Source organism: Papilio xuthus, unplaced genomic scaffold (genome assembly GCF_000836235.2).
Source record: "Papilio xuthus unplaced genomic scaffold, Pxut_1.1 DF826923.1, whole genome shotgun sequence".
Classification (NCBI taxonomy): domain Eukaryota; kingdom Metazoa; phylum Arthropoda; class Insecta; order Lepidoptera; family Papilionidae; genus Papilio; species Papilio xuthus.
In genome coordinates, this window is record NW_013531726.1 from 3542358 (window position 1) to 3561187 (window position 18830).

Genomic DNA, 18830 nt, shown 5'->3' on the forward strand with positions numbered 1-18830 from the left:
AAATAGTGAATTCAAATGTATATATACCATTTATAAACTTGCTCAACTTTTTATAACGAAACCTTTACTTTTGTTTTCTAATATTTCTTAAGGTTAAATAAATATAAAATTTTACCATTAAATTCTATTTAATTTCTTTAGAATGTCTTAAAAAAATAAAATATTTAGAGTTACTACGTCATGTGAGAACAAAATGAAATTTTTATTTTTCTCCCAATAAATTTGACATTGGCAACAGCTGTGTGGGTTTTAAGTCTTTCTCAAAAGATAATATCAGAAGTATTAGATTCTACCTAAAAGATAGACTATTCTACTCTGAACTTAACTCTAGGTAATTTTTAAAGAATTTAGTTTTAGAAAAATACTTAGTTTTTAGAATATGGACTGGAGAATCAGTTAACGATTCGCTAAAATTTTATCTTTTTCTTCTTGCGGGTATCGGCTAGAATATGCGGGTTCTGGCACATCACTAGTCCGAGTTGAATTAACATCAACATATGTCCTTCGTGTACTTCTTGTACTTATCTATAGGCGAAGTAGATAGACTAGATTGTACCTGGATTGGACCTAAGGGATATCCGTAATCGTAAGCAACCTTCCCTACGAGCAGATTATTATTCGCATAATTAGAAAAAGACTATTTTAAAAAAAACATATATCGTTTAAATAACATTTTTATTATTCAATTTTGGCATTTTATTTACACAGATTTAACATTTATTATATTAATTTAATTGATTCAAAATTTTATAGATTTTTCCGAATATATATAATTATACATATTATGTACTAACAAGTTTTTACATTAAGATGATGACAATTTTTTATAAGAATAAATATTAAAATGCTAACGTTATATATTATCTTAAATATAATATACTATCAATCTTTAAAATCAAAAAAATCTTTAAATTAAGAAAAGCGGTGAAAATCGACATTATTTTGAACTCAAAAGAGAACATCACAGATTTTTTGCTTGGAAATCTTCGTATCTAGGAAAATGCGTTATGATTTCAATTACATGTACAAAATTTCATCATAACTTTGCAGTTTATTCTTCACATCTACAATTTATCTTCGACCTCGTGGTAATTTCTCGCGCCGTTACTTCTTGAACCGTTGGCATGTATTCTCAACACATTGCCGTTTATGTGATTTGGCTTTGAATCTTCTGTGAACAAAACATTTCATTAATTATATAGAACACAATATTATAAATTAGGCATTATGACATATTCTATATTCTTTATTTGTCATTTTAACTATTTCACTGCAAATTACTGGACGCTTGGTAATTGTAAAACGTGAAAAAATAGATTAAACGTAACACAATACTGGATTTATTTCAATCGTAAAAGGATCTCCGTACCATGTAGAGGCATTGATCGAGACAGCTTGCACCGTCTGTCCGAGTGTCAGGCCCGCGAGCACGACGACGCCCCGTGAAAATGCCTCTGGCTCACTAAACCAAATATATTAAGTTGAATAGTATTAACATTTAAAGACAAGACATTCTAATTTGTCAATTCATCTAAAAGACGTTGTCTGGCAAATTGGAAACCAAGAGATTGGCGGATATGGATCTTACGCGGAGAGATGAAGACCATAATTAGGAAAGTAATTAGAATGAATTTGGATGGCTATAAAAGTAGAGAAAAAAAAGAAAGTATGGAGAAGAAGTAGATGGATTACGTGAAAGGCGACATGTGGAATAAGGAAATGAATTCACATATGATGGCTAATAGAGATAAATTAATAAGAACATTCTTTACCTACTCTACATAGAGATGAGAGTGATGATATTATTGAAATATTGTGTATAAGTTGTTTATGATAGCAAAACCTATTTTTATCTACAAGTAAAGTACAAAAAATAACATTTTCAATGTAAGCTTACCAGAGAGAGATTTGTTCAATTCAAATTGTTTTGTTAATTGATCGGGCGTCGAATTTTTCACTGACCGACACAAACAAAGTGCCATCCGAAAGTAAACTCTGAACCTGTAATAACATTTTTATTTTAACGGACATCACATAATTCAAATACTTTCAAATTTATTAAAATAAAATAATTAATTCTATACAATCACATTCATAGAAGTTGAAATAAGTATGAACGGTAAACCGCCTTTTAAACTATCAAATTATTTGCTGCGGCTTTGTTCGGCGCTTTCATCTATTATGTGAAATGTTGAATAATCATTTTTTTTAATAACGTTTTCCTGATAGTATAAATGTTAGAACTAAAAAACCAAGCTTTTTCTCGAAACAAAAAGTACAACAAATGTCATCGCGTCAATATTTTTTCTAATTAAATGGAAATACATTTCATTCCTCGGTATACGAGTTTAAATTTAGCAGCGGCCTATTGATTTATTCGTTCACTTCGACGCTGCTTTTGAGCTTTGATTTAGTACGATTTCTAATGGTCAGAATACAGCCACCATTATGATATTAATCATAAAACAGATGTGCTTTGTTGTATCACTTATTTCGTGTAGCTTTGTGCGAAAACATAAGCGATTATAATAAGGGAGGATGTACACGGGCAGCATTATTGCCAAACTGCGGTCCGTATATGTACGTCAACCGCTACAGTGAAGCTGTTCATATTGGCTCCTAATAGTGACATAAATATTTCATCACTTTATATATACTCACTTGTTGCTCATCCAATAGTAAATCAAAGGGTTGAACATAGAGTTGGCCATGGCTAGCCAGTAGAAAGCCAGATAGATGTGTTGCGCGAATGGTGCTGAAGCCAGTGATTGATGGTGGTACACCAGTACGAAGTACGCGTGGTACGGCAACCAGCACATTGCGAATACCACCACAACCAAGACAAACATACGCACCACCTAAGTTGAAATAGACACGACTTTAGATAATAATACTAAGCTGTCTTTGGTTCGTTTCCTTTCATTCGAGTATCCTTGGTGGTGAACCATAACTTAGGACAAAATTTAAGCTTACACAAGTAAATCAATAATCCAGAAACAAATATAGTCAATGCGATTCTAAAGATAACCGTGGCTTTTCAACGGATACTTTGATACAAGAACAAAGACCGTTTCGATCTCATTGAAAAATCTGAGATAACAATATTATTTTGTATGCATGTTTCGTCTATATTTTATTGTTATTAAGAAAAATGTTTAAATAACAGTCTCTTATCAAAAAAGAAACTCTTTAGAAGTTGAAAAAATATGATAAGATTCTCTTATTGAAATTTAAATCGCTGATCCGTTTTACTAAAAAGGGTTAAATTTTTTCTTTTATATATATTTTTTTTACATTACAACCAACTCACTCTATCCATAAACTATGTAAAAAAGTATTCATATATTTTACCTTTCTTTTGGCGCGAACAATCTGCATTTGGTGATGCGTGCACTCACCGATGCCATGACCTCGCAGCGCCGAACTCATTTGTGCGTACGCCCACACCATCACCGACATAGGGACCACATACGTCACAGATAAGAACACTAAGTTGTAGCTAAAATTATAATATCCTCATTAATATGCATCAAAGATTCATTGTTATTCAAATGAACAACGGTAGAGCCAAACAGTATAGTTGAGTGCATTTCTTAGAACGGAGAATAAATCATGGTATTTCGGGAATAAGTAAAAATAACTTTCTTAAACACGTTTATAAATTTACACATAACAATGGTTGTTAACATGCAAATATTATAATTTTAATCAAACTTTATCCATTACATTTGTTATTTTTCTTAATGCTGAAATTAAAAAAAAAATATTTAGATTGAATGTGGATGTCTACAAAGGTATTGAAAGAACAAAGAAAGTATGGATGGATTGTGTGAAAGAGGATATGTATAAGAGGAGGTAGATTCAGATATGACGGCTGAGAGAGATGTATGGAGGAGTAGTACATACTGTGCCGACCCTCCGTAGGAATAAGGGCAGGTTGATGATGATTTATTATTTTCTAAAACGTTCTTCAATATGTTCTGATTGCTACATAAGTAGCTTAATAAACAAAACATAGGTATGAGTAAAACTTCGTAAGTATGAGTGATAGGGAAGTTTTGACCGAAACTAATACACACAGAATGTTTACCTACAAACATAAGCAAAGCAATTAATAACTGTCTTACCAGTAATCTGTCTTAGAAGTAGGGTAACTGCCGTCGGGCCATTTGATAAAACATATCTCTCGCTCGCCATTTATGTATCTGAAAATTATATTCTATTACTAGCTGTCGCTCGCGATTCCGTCCGCGCTGAATTAAAAAAAAACATAATAAGTAGCCTATGTGTTCTTCCAGACTATGTTCCATATTTATCCCAAATTACATCAAAATCCATTCAGCCGTTCCGGAGATACACACGTCCATCCATCCATCTAATCTTGCTCACTTATAACATGAGTAAAATTAGCTGAACTTAAAATTTCATCGCTATTGGAATACAACAAATAATACTTCCGCGCGGACGGAGTCGCGGGCGATAGGTAGTATAGATATAAAACTAGTGGAAGACCGAATAAAGTATGGCTAGGTCGTGTAGACCACACTTTATCTAAGAAGGAGTGAAATCAGCATATATTAGACTTTTTGATATTTAAAAGGCATAAAAAATGTAAAAATACTCTGTTCCTTGTTATGCATTTAATTTATTATCAACTTTTATACAATCTATGCAAAACAAATATCAAACATAGGTCACGTTTGTGTCCCAAAGGGCGAAACTTTTACTTCACAATTCTGTCTCCCCTAATGGAGGGGTTACGAGCATATTATTTATTTATATAATACCTTATATTTTATCTTCGTCCTATTAATTTTTTGCCGTATGTTATATAAGGTTTTTGTCTTAATTAATTAATAATTTAAAAGGAACTTTTTCTGTAACTTATTTTAAAATAAACATTCTGATTCTTAACCCTACTAATAAATTAAGAATCTCGATTAATTAGAGATTTCTCTAGAGATAACCATTTTTTTATTTCATGATAATTAATGAAATCTTTTATTATAAAAGTAAGTAATAATTAATGAAAATTTGGATGGATGGATGGATGTTTGTTATTACGTATCGATATTTGGCATAGATGTAGATTATAGTCTGGAAGAAAGCATACACTATTTGCCAGTTTTTATTTTTAACTCCATCTGAACGAAGTCGCGGGCAAAAGTTAGTTAAATAATAAAGATCGTAGTACTTCTGCTGTTTACTTTATATAAATTTTGTTACAAAGGTAATTTACACTTTAGCTAAAAACAAGCTGATGGGAGTGGGCTTGGCCGGAAAAGGCCTTACTATCTCTATTGGCAGTTGAGCTATTTTATGTGAGCAGGATTAAATGAAGGCCTTGAGTGTGCCTACGCATTTACATGCCTTATCGATAGACGATACGATGCATACTAATAAACCTAAATAGATGGTGACGCAATTCTTATTAGACGGACTCATTTATATAGTCATTTTCTTTTGGGGATTAAACATTTTTTGCATTGATACGGAACAAATTTCTTATACCAAAAAGCTTTCATGGGCTTTGAATTTTTTCTTTGAATAATTGTCATACGTTTATGGTTTTAAAAAAAGTGGAAGAACACATAGGCTACTTGATAAGTTTTTTTAATCCCGCGCCGACGGAGTCGTGGGCGACAGCTTGTTAGGTATGTAGTCTACTAAATCAATTTATTGGCAACGTTTTTCGTTTTTTTTTTTTTTTTTTTATATCATAAGGTGGCAAACGAGCGAGCGGCCACCTTAAATCGCTGAAGTAGCAAAGTGACCGTTGCCCATAGACATACGCAATTGCATATGCGTTGCCTACCTTTAATCGACGGAGGAGAGGATGCACAGAAAGAAAATATTTTCCCTTTTCATGCATCCTCTCATCCGGAAAGTCCACTTCCACTGCCCATCCTTCCCTTATAAGAAAAGGGTGGGAAGGGAAAGAGGACTAAATTAGGCCTCCGGGACGCACACTCATCAGACGAAACGCGGAATTTCTTCCACTTCACGCCTGTTTTCTGTGTGTCGTTCAGATGTATAGTTTCTTTCTTTTAAAATCATTAATAACACATTTATCGTCACTACTTCTGGATATTACTAGTCAGATAACTAAGTATATGAATAACAAATATTGCTAGTAAAATCTAGTTTTCGTTTGTAGCAAGTTTTCTATCCATTAGCCACAAAGTGCATTAAGAATGCTGAAAGCTTAGGGGAAATGGCCGGAATAAAATACGTGTACGGCGTTCGGTTACAGCTTGGGCGTATTTGAGAGTTGAAACGCAGTTAATGCGCTTCATCGTATAATTTTGCTACAAAAATAGAGCAACTGTGATATTTATTTATGTCATAAAACTTACGGTACATAAAGATGTTTTACAAGAATTAAATGTTGCGAAATACTAAAAAAGCGAAGGTTATTTTTTAGGAACCATTGTAAAATAACTTTGAAGAATTTTGAGAGAAATGAACATTATCAACCGGTTTGAAAATTTTTATTATAATTAACTCTTCTCTTTATAGTTTTTCTTGATTCAATTCATTAATATTACTATTCACTATTGTGTACAATAATTCTATCACATAAGCCTATAAGTGACAAAAGCACTCTGATTTTATTTTTATATTTATTGACACATATCGTTTGTAGGTAAGAAGTTAGTGACATAATGTTAAGGAAGTCATTAAGAGCTCCCGTAATCGTGCGTGAGTATCAAGATTGCGTAAAATGGAAATTCGTAATCTTGGCCCTTCCGGATAAAACGATAACAGCCGGAATTAACATTACGTAATGAAATAAAAAATTAACCCCCTCTATAAAATAGAAATACTGCAACGATATACTTATTTTGTCAATCGGTTTTAGCCTTTTTCTAGACTATCGTCTGAGGTTTATGGGCTTCCCTTTTCTTCTCTAAATGCTATAGAATAGTTTATGTTCAGTTTATTAAAATAAATTTGATAGTCTAAGGAGTACCCAGAGTGCTGACATTAGCCTTAACCAATCTCTAGGTCATAATACTTACTTTTTGGTATAAGTGTCCGAATAAAGCAGAGTAGGTAATGCTAGTATAATGCTAGAACACCACACACTGAATAGTACTGCGCGCGCAACTCTTCTACTGAGCCTGTGTTGCAAAGGTTTCACTATAGCCACGTATCTAAACAAAAGATTCAGAAATTAGTATAAACGAGAAATATCTGTGAAAATATGCAATAAACCCTATGTATCGTACTCCACAGACTTCTTAAATACCTCTGATTAAGCTATTAAACGAATATTGAATTTTATTATCAGTTTGGCAAAAATATCTTATCTTTGCAAGAACAATAAACACTTTATTATATTTGTGTTGGTAGCGAATCTCAGATCACATCCACTGTCTATACTCTTATATTTACTTTGGATGTTATGATCGCTTGTGTAAAGTCTGTCTTACAAGAGATCTTATTATTCTATAACCTTCGTAAACCTCGACCGATGACGCCTCTGTAACCCTTTTAAGGATACCGCTAAAAATAAAGATCATTAGTCAATGGATAGTATTACATCCCCCTCATTATCGCGTACCTTCTTAGTAAACGATTAAAGCCATGATGTATTAAAAACGGTTTTATTTCTACGAAGGACAACTTGTGCTAAGTTTTACAGTCCTCTGTATACTATAGAGCTTTTCATCAAACTAGGCGTCATAGGCATCAATGTAATTGGATCTTCCAATTCATTACGTGTATAGTTTAATGCTTTGATGCACGATAAATTCCAATTACGTTGATTCATTAATCATTATTTACAACTTGGTTACACGTTGACTGATGTAATGAATCAAAAATTTTCTAACTACAGATTTTAGGAATTTATTTCGACCGTGACGCTGTAAGATTACAAACGTTTTTTTGTCCAATCTTATTTTGATAAAGATTGCAGATCGTATTTCGATAAAGGAATCCTTAGTAACTTTGAGTATTTTTTTTTTTCTTCATTTTAACAATAATATGACAACTTGTTTACTGGTTTACAAGTTATTTCGATGTTTGACCTTGACTGATATCAAAAGTAAATAAACATATCGTGTCTTTTAATTTCTATAAATTAAAAAGATAAATATTTAAATTAATGCATGAATATTAAAAGAATACTTTCTTACCTATCAACTGTAATGGCTACAAGAGTGAAAACTCCTGCTGATACAGTCAAGTTAGCTGTGAAGTTACTGGCTCTGCAAGTAATTGAACCGAAAGGCCAATTCGCTGTTACCAAGAAGACAAAATTCGGAGCTCCATTTAATGTTGCCATTAGAAGATCCGCCACAGCCAAATTTACCAGAAAACAGTTGGTCACGGTTCTCATTCGTCTATGGGCTACAAAAAGAAATATAAAGGCATTAGAATAAATTGTCTTGTCTATTCTCTTTATAAGCCTCTAAAGTTATTCAAAAAAGAACGCTTTAAGATAGAAGTAGCTCTAATAAATGCCTCATTAAGGATATAGTCAAGCAAGGCTTACCGAGTACAATCCAAATAACTAATGTATTTCCAATTATCGCGAGTAAAAGCATTACTGCGAATACAATGAGCCAGGCGAATTGACCCCACCATGGTGGGCTGTACGGTCTTCTGCCTAGACCCATGCAGTTGCCGAGTGTCACTCTGTCAACGATAAAATTAGAAATGCAGATTAAGGTTACGAACATAAGCTCGGACGGTAAGTCTTGGAAGGACGCTGCGCAATCACTGTTGAGTGGTTCTCTAGGATATAGTTAGTTTATTTTAAATTTAACAACAATAAAGGTAACACAGACATCTGATAGAAAATACAATTAAATACATAAGTGTAGAAAATCTAAGCAATATCAAAAATATTTCCGATAAAACTTACTTCAAATTTACATCTTCCAGTAACTGTTTGGGCAACATGTCCAGCAATTGCGACACATTGAGATTCTCCCACGACGTGTCTTGACCCAGTATGTGCTGAGTGCAATTGAAAAAGTTCTGTATCTCCATTTCAGAGTCCATCTCTTCAACCGTTTATATCACTTTAACTATCACTTCTCAATTCAAGTACAAACTATTGAGTATTTTTTAATTAAAACTTAGGTTATAAAGTAGTGTTATGTAGTAATTTATAAATAATATTATTAATAGTGTACAAAAACATAAAGTTTTACTTGGATTGAAAGAAAACCATTTTTTTAAATAATTTTATATATGCGCAATGTAAATCTGTAATTTGTATTTTCACTGCCGTACTTCATTAATTGGTCACTAAGATCTTGTACTAAATAATTGTATTTAGTTTAAGAAACTGAAGGTTCTTCCACGAAGACCCTCAGATCCCTTAAAAACTCGTGCAGTAGTACTCACAATGATTTCCTTAATTAATCATTACTATTTAATTCACTGCAATCTTAAAACATCGTAAATATAATACGGGACAAAGCCAAAAGGTTTAAATGAACAATGAAACGACCACAAAATACTTAAACGCGTAATTTATTAACCGCTTTTAAGGGCATACTCATTAAATAATTTTCTAGTTATATTTATGCTCTTATACATTACCCTAATTTCTGGATAAAAAATATATTTAACTTCTGTATATTTGCTTCATTATAAGAAGATTTTTAAATGAAACCTTGAATTAGGTATCTAAAGCATTGTTAAGTCGATATACACTTCCTAATCATTATTTATTTGTAGCAATATACTTGTCATCTTCACCATCAAATTCAGTTGAAAATAAAAACGAAATAATATAGTAAGATAGTCAGAAACACATTCTTTCATCTTTTATTATAGGATACATTATTGAATAAGTGCTCTAAAGCTCTACTGAATAAGTGAATAGGGATCTTTTTAGACGGAAAGTATTTCTATGAAAAGATTTTTATCAACTACTACCTGACCACACAATACTTTCCTATCTTAGCCATGAATATTGGGTTCAAATGTTTTGCATTTTGCTATGTTCCGCTCAACTTGTTTTTTTCGTAAGAATAACTCTTAATAATAAACATAACAAAAAAAGAATTGAAAGCGAAATTGTTTTATCGATTCACGCGTGATACGTAGACCAAGGGAAATAGAGATTCATTTTATAGGAAGATAAGATATATATATCTATATGTATATTAGGGTCTCCGTTTAAAGATTTAAATGGGGTTATTTTATTTTTTATTTATTCAATATACATATAGTAACATAATAATTTAAACTGCTATGAAAATATACCGAAATACTTGTTATTCGTTGGCTGTGCGCAATACGCCTTATAACATATTCCATCAGAACTACGACAAACGAAGTGACTATCTTTCAAACGTTCATTTTTTAGGTCTAATAAAAAGAAGTACTACATTTAAATGGAAAAAGGTCTTTAATATTCAAGATATCACTTTCATTCTTCATTCGCAAAACATTGTTCCATAAAGAGCTTCCAAACCATACATAATGAACTTCCCACTAACTCCTTTGTTTAGGAAAGCACCCTTTGTTCTGTTAAAAATGTGGTTTGTAAAACAAAAGTCTATGCACGAAGGCGTAACAAACAAGTTGTATGATAAGATTAAATAGTGTATTTGCTTAATAAAACAATTTTAAAAATACGCTAAAGGAAAATAGAATGATAATAAAATATATTACTTGTTTAAGAATTTTTTACAAAATAATAACTTCATAATTTACAGTAGAGCAATGTTATATATCATAAATAAATGGAATACGGATATTGCCAGCAATATCCTAAAACCCGCAATATTAGTAAACGTTAAACGTCCTCTTGTTCATGGGACATTACACACTCGCCATAACGCTATCTGCGAAGTCACCTTTCCCTTTTGTGTACCCCTGAGACGTATTTCACACTTCCATTAAAATTAGGTAGAGCATACTGTTTTCCATTTAAGAGTGATAGAGAACGCAGCAGAATTTTGCTATTGCATGAATATCCCGGTCGCTAGGAGCATGATCATAATAAGATAAAAGGGAATCACTTTGTAACTATTATAAAGAAATATACTGATTTATCAAAGTTTAAAAAAACATCAAAATCTTTCAAATGAACCCTCAGTAACTTAATATAAAACAATATGGTTCTTTATTCCCTAACACGTGTCTATTAGAACCTATTTACCAAAGACGAGCACACGTTTAAGAAGACTAATTTTATTAATACTAATAATGTGGCTATCTCTGGTGCCTTCGAGACGATACCTTCGCAAAACTTTCCCGCACTTCAAAGTAAGTTCTAACACAAATTCGCACGTCTGGGAAAAATCCAATTTTCCTTAAAACTTCCATGGGAATAGTAATTTTGTCGACTTTCAGATATAAAAGTTATAGTTTTAAGCTCTTAATGTCGATTTCTCAAAATTAAATCTCACCTCAGTGTTATCTTATAGTTCGGTATACTAAAAAAAATTATAGCTACTTTTTACTTTTAAAAAAAGTGCCCACTAAATAATTGTATTTACTATGTGTTAGAATATTATCTACTTCTCTTAGAATATAATATGCAATGAAATAATTCCTTATATATCATAGTATACCTGTTTCAAATTATAACAATAAGACAGAATATTTCTTCATATATGTATGAATGTTGATAAGAAAACTTAAGCAAACTTTTGAAGCCACAGGACTTGTTCAAATAAAAATTGCAATAGTTGAAATTTACTTCTAATAATAAAACTATAACACTTTTTACACACTATATTAAAAATAATTATTTAAAACTTTTATTGTGAATATTTTCTACGAATTTCCCGCCAAGGGGTAAGCGTGTTGACGCTATCGCGCACCGACCCTCACTGAACCTGAACTTCACTGAGGCAACAGTGTCCTTCAGATATTATCATTCCACATAAAACATAAACCTTTTTGTATTCTTTATAAAATATAATAAATAACATACACAGTTTATTCTTTAGAACGCTTTTTCGCGACAAAAAGCCTCATTTAAAGTGTGCAATACTATGTTATTTATAGTCGTATAGCTTATATTAACCGAAAATAGATTTGCTTTTTTTTTATTAAAATATTTTGTTAAGTGTTACCAGACTACAAAAGAAGAAAAACTTGGCGTAGCAACATTTGCGTCATACGAACTTTTTCCTAATTTTGTAGTATTGAATACTTGGATGTCACTTATTTTGACATTCAAAAATTCAAACTTATATTTTAACTTCACACTATTACATATTCTAATATAGTAGAGTAAAACATTGTCTATAATTTGTTGTAAAATGATTAAAATTTATACAGATATTGAAAATTGTGCAATAAGAGAATACTAATTTGCACTTCACGTGTTTTGCATAAATATAGATGTGATGTGAGATGCATAAATTAGTATCCATTAGTTATCATTTAACACGTTTATTTATCTGCCTCTTGTTTATGTATTTTGGTTGTTTAATAACGTGATAAATTGTTTCTAGTCACAAACAAAAAAAAATATGTGTTAAATAAAAATAAGTATTACAACATCAAAGAAAAATATTAATTAAATAAAATTTAAATGTTCCAAACATTTTTCATTGTGTTTATAGAAACGTGACGACGATAAAAATGAGCTTTCAAAGGTTAGATACGATCTTGGAAGCTGAGTGAGATTTATCTCAAAGGAATCAAAGTTATTACGAGCTTGTGCTCGTTTTTTTAATATTAAACCGTACTTAAAGCTTTGAAATCACGTAAAATTTCTTTTGAACTAACAGCTTGAATAGTACAAATTAGAAAACACTTTGATAAAAATTCGCTTTACGATTGTTTTATGGAATTTCCTTACAGGATTCACAAACAGGAGGGCAATGGGCGGCTAAGTTGCCCAAACAAAATATACAGAAAATGTAGGTGTCAGTGACTGCCGCCGACACACAAATAAAACTACTCGCAAAGCTAGCTTGTGCTGTGCTAAGTGACATTTATTCTATTAAATTAGCTAGCTTTTGCCCACGATTTTAATAAAAAACCTAGTAATTAGCCTATGTGTTCTTCTAGACCATGTTTTACATCTATGTTAAATTTCATCGAGATCCAGCCGTTTTAGACATACTTTCTAGCAAACATCAACCCATACATCCAAACATTCGCATTTAAAATATTAGTAAGATATAAGTAGACATCTAGATAAAATAATGGTTGTCAAATTTGATAAATTGATAAATGGTAATAGAATGACGAACACAGCGAATTCTAAGATAATTGAACTCATCCATTCTGATTGTATTTGTAAGTCAAATTCCGTAACACCAAAGGCAGATTTTACGTTTAGGAATTTTGGAGATTTTCTACAAATATAACATGTAATTTTTTAATTTTTTACTATCAATATTTCCATTTTGTAGTCTTTTAAGATCAAAAGTATTAGTAAAATTAACTAAAACTGTGACTTTAGAAAAACTTTTAAACATATCAAGAACTAAACCTGGAACGAAACATGAGTTTAGTCTTAATTCCTTTACCCAAATTTTTCAACTAAGCTATGTAACATCAAATTAAAAAATACTTTATTACAGTACAGTGGTTAGGCAAACTAAAGTTAAGAAACCAGTAAACATACCTAAAGAACCCACGGTACGTAAAATACGATTCTTAATTAACATGAGTTTCGAATATTACACATTCCGTTGAAGCCTTCGGCCAAAGACGAGGAAGTTTCTCGGCAATAACTTCCGCTTGCCAGAGCCCCTACTATTAACTCCCGACAATTTATAAAGGTTCACTTCCTACAAGAATCAATTTAAAGCCGAGGATATTATACCACTACGGAGTACATTACCTTTTTTTTCGAGTACCTCTCTTTTTTTACCCAATTAAAACCGTTAACATTGTGATAGCATTCTTTTAATTTAAAGAGATTATATATTTACATTCCTAATTGTATTTTGTAACTTTTTTTAATTTGTTAATAATAGTTGTAATTTTTTTTTCCTAAATATAAACAATGATCATATAAATTTATACACAATCTATAGATTTTCATCTATTAAAAATAAGAAAAGAATTGGAACTTATTATTTTTTTATCTCTACATTATATTTACTTTTTTCAGTTTTATTTTATCGTGTAATTGAACGTTAGGTTTTATATTTGTCAAAGCGTTAAAAGCTTCCGCGATGACGTGATATATGACGATATTATAAATTAATCACGCTCGATCGGATGTCACGGAATCGCATATTCTCTATTCCCCATCGAAATGGATGTTCAATAAAGAGTCTGATGATAAAATACAATTCCAAATGAAAGGCATAAAATATTTATGTTTACGATATATGTTTCTATAGCTTCTGTAATAAAAAGTCATCAAACTAAATAGTGATGGAGTTTATATATTTAATTTGAATAATATTAACATTCGTCTTAATTTTGTTCTAACAATATCCCTAATAAAATTATTGTTATTGCGATTTTGACTGATCAAATAACTATATAACATCGGTATTTTGTACTAAATATTTTTGTAGCTAGTTAGTTCTATCATAATTTCCGTGTACTATATATATTATATTTAGTGGTTTTGCTATTGTAACACAGAATTATTTTTCTTGTAATCATACGTAAGGAACGTAAAACAAATATCTAATGCTAACTGACTGCACGCAATGTCTATGCGTTCAGTGAAAAGGGCACCAATACCTATTTATTGTTTGTATATATAATCGGTAAAGCTCAGTACGGCCACGAAAATCGCCTGTTTAAACGTTGACTAAAATAATGGTCTTTCGTAAGAAGTAAATTTCGCCCTTGGAACATCCTTGCTATTTGTTCGTATCCCAGCTTTAACGCCCGCACAATAAACTGGAAGATTTATCTATCGATTGAAATATTTAAGTATTGTATTCTGAAATAACGCAGACGTAAATAAAAAACAGATAGAAAATATTATTATAATATGTTAGGCTAAAAGGAACCCAGAAGCAAAAAAATAATTCATGTTGATGATACTAAAAATGGTACATATGTATATCATGGTAATTCTAAACATTCAAAGGTTTTGAGAAAAACTTTAATCCATTCTATTCATAGTTTGACCCTCGAGTAAATGATCAAAGGAAACAGCTATCACGCAGTAATTGCTTTATGCTAACTATTCACATTGCAATTAAAGGCAAGCTCTGACTTACTCCAGTATACATCAATGTTAACCTTGTTATTTTAAGACATAAATAAGCGTGTTTATATACTAGCTGTCGCCCGCGCCTCCGTTCGCGCATAATTTAAAAAACTTAATTAGTAAGCTATGTGTTATTCCAAACTATATTCTATATCTACGACAAATTTCAAAGAGATCCATGCAGTCCTTCTTGAGATACTTGGTAAAAAAACATCCAGCCATTCAAACATTCGCATTTATAGTATTAATAAGAAGTAATATTACTAATTTCCATACAGAATTGACATTAGTTTGAAAGCGTACAAAATTGTGAGCTAAGAGAATGCTTGAACTTTGAAAATACAGACTCTGAAATGTTTTATAACTAAGTCCGGTAATAATTTAATGTAATCGTATCTTTGAATTTCATTTACGAATTTATCAACATACTAGCTTTTGACCGCGACTTCGTTTACGCAGAATTTAAAAAGGTAAAAAGTCTCTCATGTGTTATTTGAGACTGTGTTCTTTAGCTCTGTATCTGTCTTGTACTGAGTAAATATGTGAATCAAACATATCCCACGGGAACAGTACGTACTTCCAAGATCATAGGTTCTATTCCAGACTATGTTCTATATTTAATCGAGATCCATGCAGCCGTAATTATAAAATACAGAAATATAAATTGTATAATAAGTAGATTAAGATTAAAAAGAGAAGTTAAGCATTTTACGTTCCGACAAGGAAATTGTGTTAGAGTTTGGCGAAATTGTTGAAATATTTTGGTTAAATTGTAAATGTACCGTGAACCAAGTTATTTAAGAGAAATCGACCGACAAATTAATTGAATTATTGAAATATTCGAATAGAAAAATAAATTTAACAAAATCGAACAGAAAAATTAATCACAGACAGACACAGACATATTCAATTTTCAGTGATAAAGTTATACTTTAGCGTTCTTAAATGTGCAGGTAAATTTTTCATAGGACTAGATTTTTTTATTTAAGTTTTTTTTTGTTCAAAACAGTAACTGGTGAGTAGCTAAAATTAACATCCTTTTTACTGATTGGACACGCGAGGCATTGAATCTTAAACATCTAGTCTTAAACTTTTCCAAAAATTCCTTCGCTACTTTAAATATTTTTTATCAAAATATATTCGACACTGCATATTCCCTTGATTTCAAAACCCTTTATCTATTGTGAATGAAATCAGTTGTTATTGATAGATACTCCGGCTTTGGAATATTAAGTAGCATTTTCACTATTCGTCTAAGAAATATATTGTAAGCAACCTTCGTCCTTATTGATTTCAGAGGGCGTTGTACTCGCATTATTACATTTCCTTGTTGTTGACGATAGCACGAAATACGCGTACGTTTATTGTGCCTTAGATATTCAATCGGTGATTGTTCGGCGCTTAAGCATATGATTTGAAAGCTTCAAAAAGAACGTATTTATTTTCAACGTACAGTCAAATAAACTTATTTGAAATCCTGTTAATCGCAGTTTTATAATTCTCAGGTAAAAAATTGTCGATGGATTCCGTATTAACGCCAAAATATTTGCTATATATATATAAGTTTCGATGTTCGCGGCACATTTACGGAACGTTAGCCACGTGAATGCGGAGATTTTACTGTTGAAAGAATGAATAAACTTTTACTAAATAGCATTAACCATTGTTTTGGTATTGCTAATGCAGCAGAACGTGGATCTATTTTAGATACAGATATATGAGAAAATAGTACTTCTTAAAAAATATTATTACAAATGAAAAGTTATTTGCAACATTTTAATTTTCTTTATCCAAATAAATGTTTTCGTTATCGGGAGATTTAAATGTTAATTAAGAAGATATATTTGTCTTATGTCGAGTTCTTTTTTCTGTTATTTTGGTGGCCAACGAGCAAGCGAACACCTGAATTCGTCAAAATTGCAAAGTGACCGCTGCCCTTAGGACAAAGGAGAGGACGCACAAAAAGAGGATATTTCCTCAACGAACCCTAAAACAACAATTTAAAAGGTAAACTTTGTAAAGGGTTGTATACCCAAACAAACAATATAATCTCATGAATAATAATTATATTGTTATGCTTATAAAACAAAATTTATTAAGATACATTTTCGCATATCTTGTTTCTTTTCCTCATCTATCTACTTCTGTGTTTGGAGCTTTTATTAGAATATAGTATAAGTTATTTAGGCTTACTACTTATACAAAAATATCGTAAGACAATCCTACATACGCTGACTTTTATTTTGATTTGATTGTTTTAATAACGACTAGTTACTAAAGATTTAATTCAATTTTCCTTTATATTAAGTTATAATTTCATACGTCGAGAGAGTACTAAATTTATACTGTAACAATGTAGTTGAAACTTTAACAATATGGATAGTAGGAATTAATGTAATTTTCATATTTGATTCAATATCTCGCATTGAAAGTCTGAGCAAAGTTTCTACAAGTTCTAATTTAGCTAGTTTTAACTTTGACCTCATAACTCTCTTGTATTAACACTGTAGTGGACTGTATACGGTAAATGAAAGCTCTTCTTGATCGGAAAAACTGTCGCCTCTATTACACCTAAACGAATACACCTAGTTACAAAAATAATGTGATATTTATACGTGTTCGCCGCGGCTCTTAACAAACGATACACGTGTTTAACCATTTGTCAGCTATTTATCGTTTCACGCTAATTAAGTTGACATGCACAAATTATTCAAGATCTTAAAAACGAGAGAACAATAATCCAAAAAGAACAAAAACTAAAAAAAAAACTGGTAAGAACACAATATTTTTGCAACTCCAAATTAGTATTTGCTCGTTCTCATAATTAAAATCATAATTTATATTTACTTTGTAAGTATTTCTGCCGTCTGTCGATTTTTTTTTATAATCCCTTTAACTTTGTAGCCATTGTTTTAATGAAATTGTGGTTTCACTAAAATATTTAAAATTATTATCGCAATTGCTTTTAAAATACGCAATAAACGTAGTAAACTAACACTAATTAGTTATAGCATTCAGTATTAATGTTTCCATAACAACGATGACTATACACTTAACTAAAACATTAATATTAATAAAAGTAAATAAATCATACTATGTCGTGTCTTTACTCCGAAAAACTTTAGAAGAACATAAAGATCCACAGGTCGAAAAATACATAGAGAGTCATAAATCGACATAATCGACTGTAGTTTATCACAAAATACATGTTTGTGACAAGAATTATTGCCATAGAAATTTATAGAAACTGTTTGAAAGCTATGCGATAAGAAAATGTATCATAGCATTTTACAAGCTTTTATTCAGTTTCGCCCGTCCCGATGTTTGTCATCAAACCTTGCAAATTAAATTTGATCCACTTCCCGGTTACTGATTGAGCTGAAATTTTGCATACATTTGTAAATCGCACGACAATGAAATATTATGATAACGTGGTGCTGATATGATGATAGAGGTGGAACTTCATCTCAAATCGACACAATCTCTTGTAGTTAGCGCTCGTTTGTGTCTTGTCGAATAGTTGTAATTTTTAGTACTCTTACTTAATAAGAACATATTAAAACGATCGTAATTTCAGACTGAAATGTGACAGCAAGAATATTCAACATTTTTACATTTATTTTTAATTCGTTTAATATGTTTTATATTCAAATAGCATAAATAATTTAATATCTATTACGACATTTTGTTTCTCATAACCTGTATGCGTAGA

General features: G+C 31.1%; 1 protein-coding gene across 1 annotated transcript; it reads right to left on the reverse strand.

Moving 5' to 3' along the window:
- Positions 1–1091: 1091 nt before the first annotated feature.
- Positions 1092–9058, reverse strand: NGR-A33 (neuropeptide receptor A33). The gene is made up of 10 exons (XM_013318393.1): positions 8876–9058; positions 8504–8646; positions 8145–8358; positions 7023–7157; positions 4128–4205; positions 3352–3499; positions 2662–2858; positions 1898–2001; positions 1370–1462; positions 1092–1171 (listed from the first exon to the last, which is right to left on the reverse strand). The coding sequence occupies exons 1-9, from the start codon at positions 9013–9015 to the stop codon at positions 1416–1418; spliced, it is 1206 nt and encodes a 401-aa protein (XP_013173847.1). The 5' UTR covers positions 9016–9058; the 3' UTR covers positions 1092–1171; positions 1370–1415.
- Positions 9059–18830: the final 9772 nt, after the last annotated feature.

Excerpts from the sequence above, each read along its gene's own strand:
- NGR-A33 (XM_013318393.1), bottom strand. The coding sequence starts at position 9,015 with ATGGACTCTGAAATGGAGATACAGAACTTTTTCAATTGCACTCAGCAC. Across the intron at positions 7,158-8,144 it reads GTAGCCATTACAGTTGATAG|ATACGTGGCTATAGTGAAAC; the intron begins GTAAGAAAGTAT and ends TCTTTTGTTTAG. Across the intron at positions 2,002-2,661 it reads TACTATTGGATGAGCAACAA|GTTCAGAGTTTACTTTCGGA; the intron begins GTGAGTATATAT and ends ATGTTATTACAG.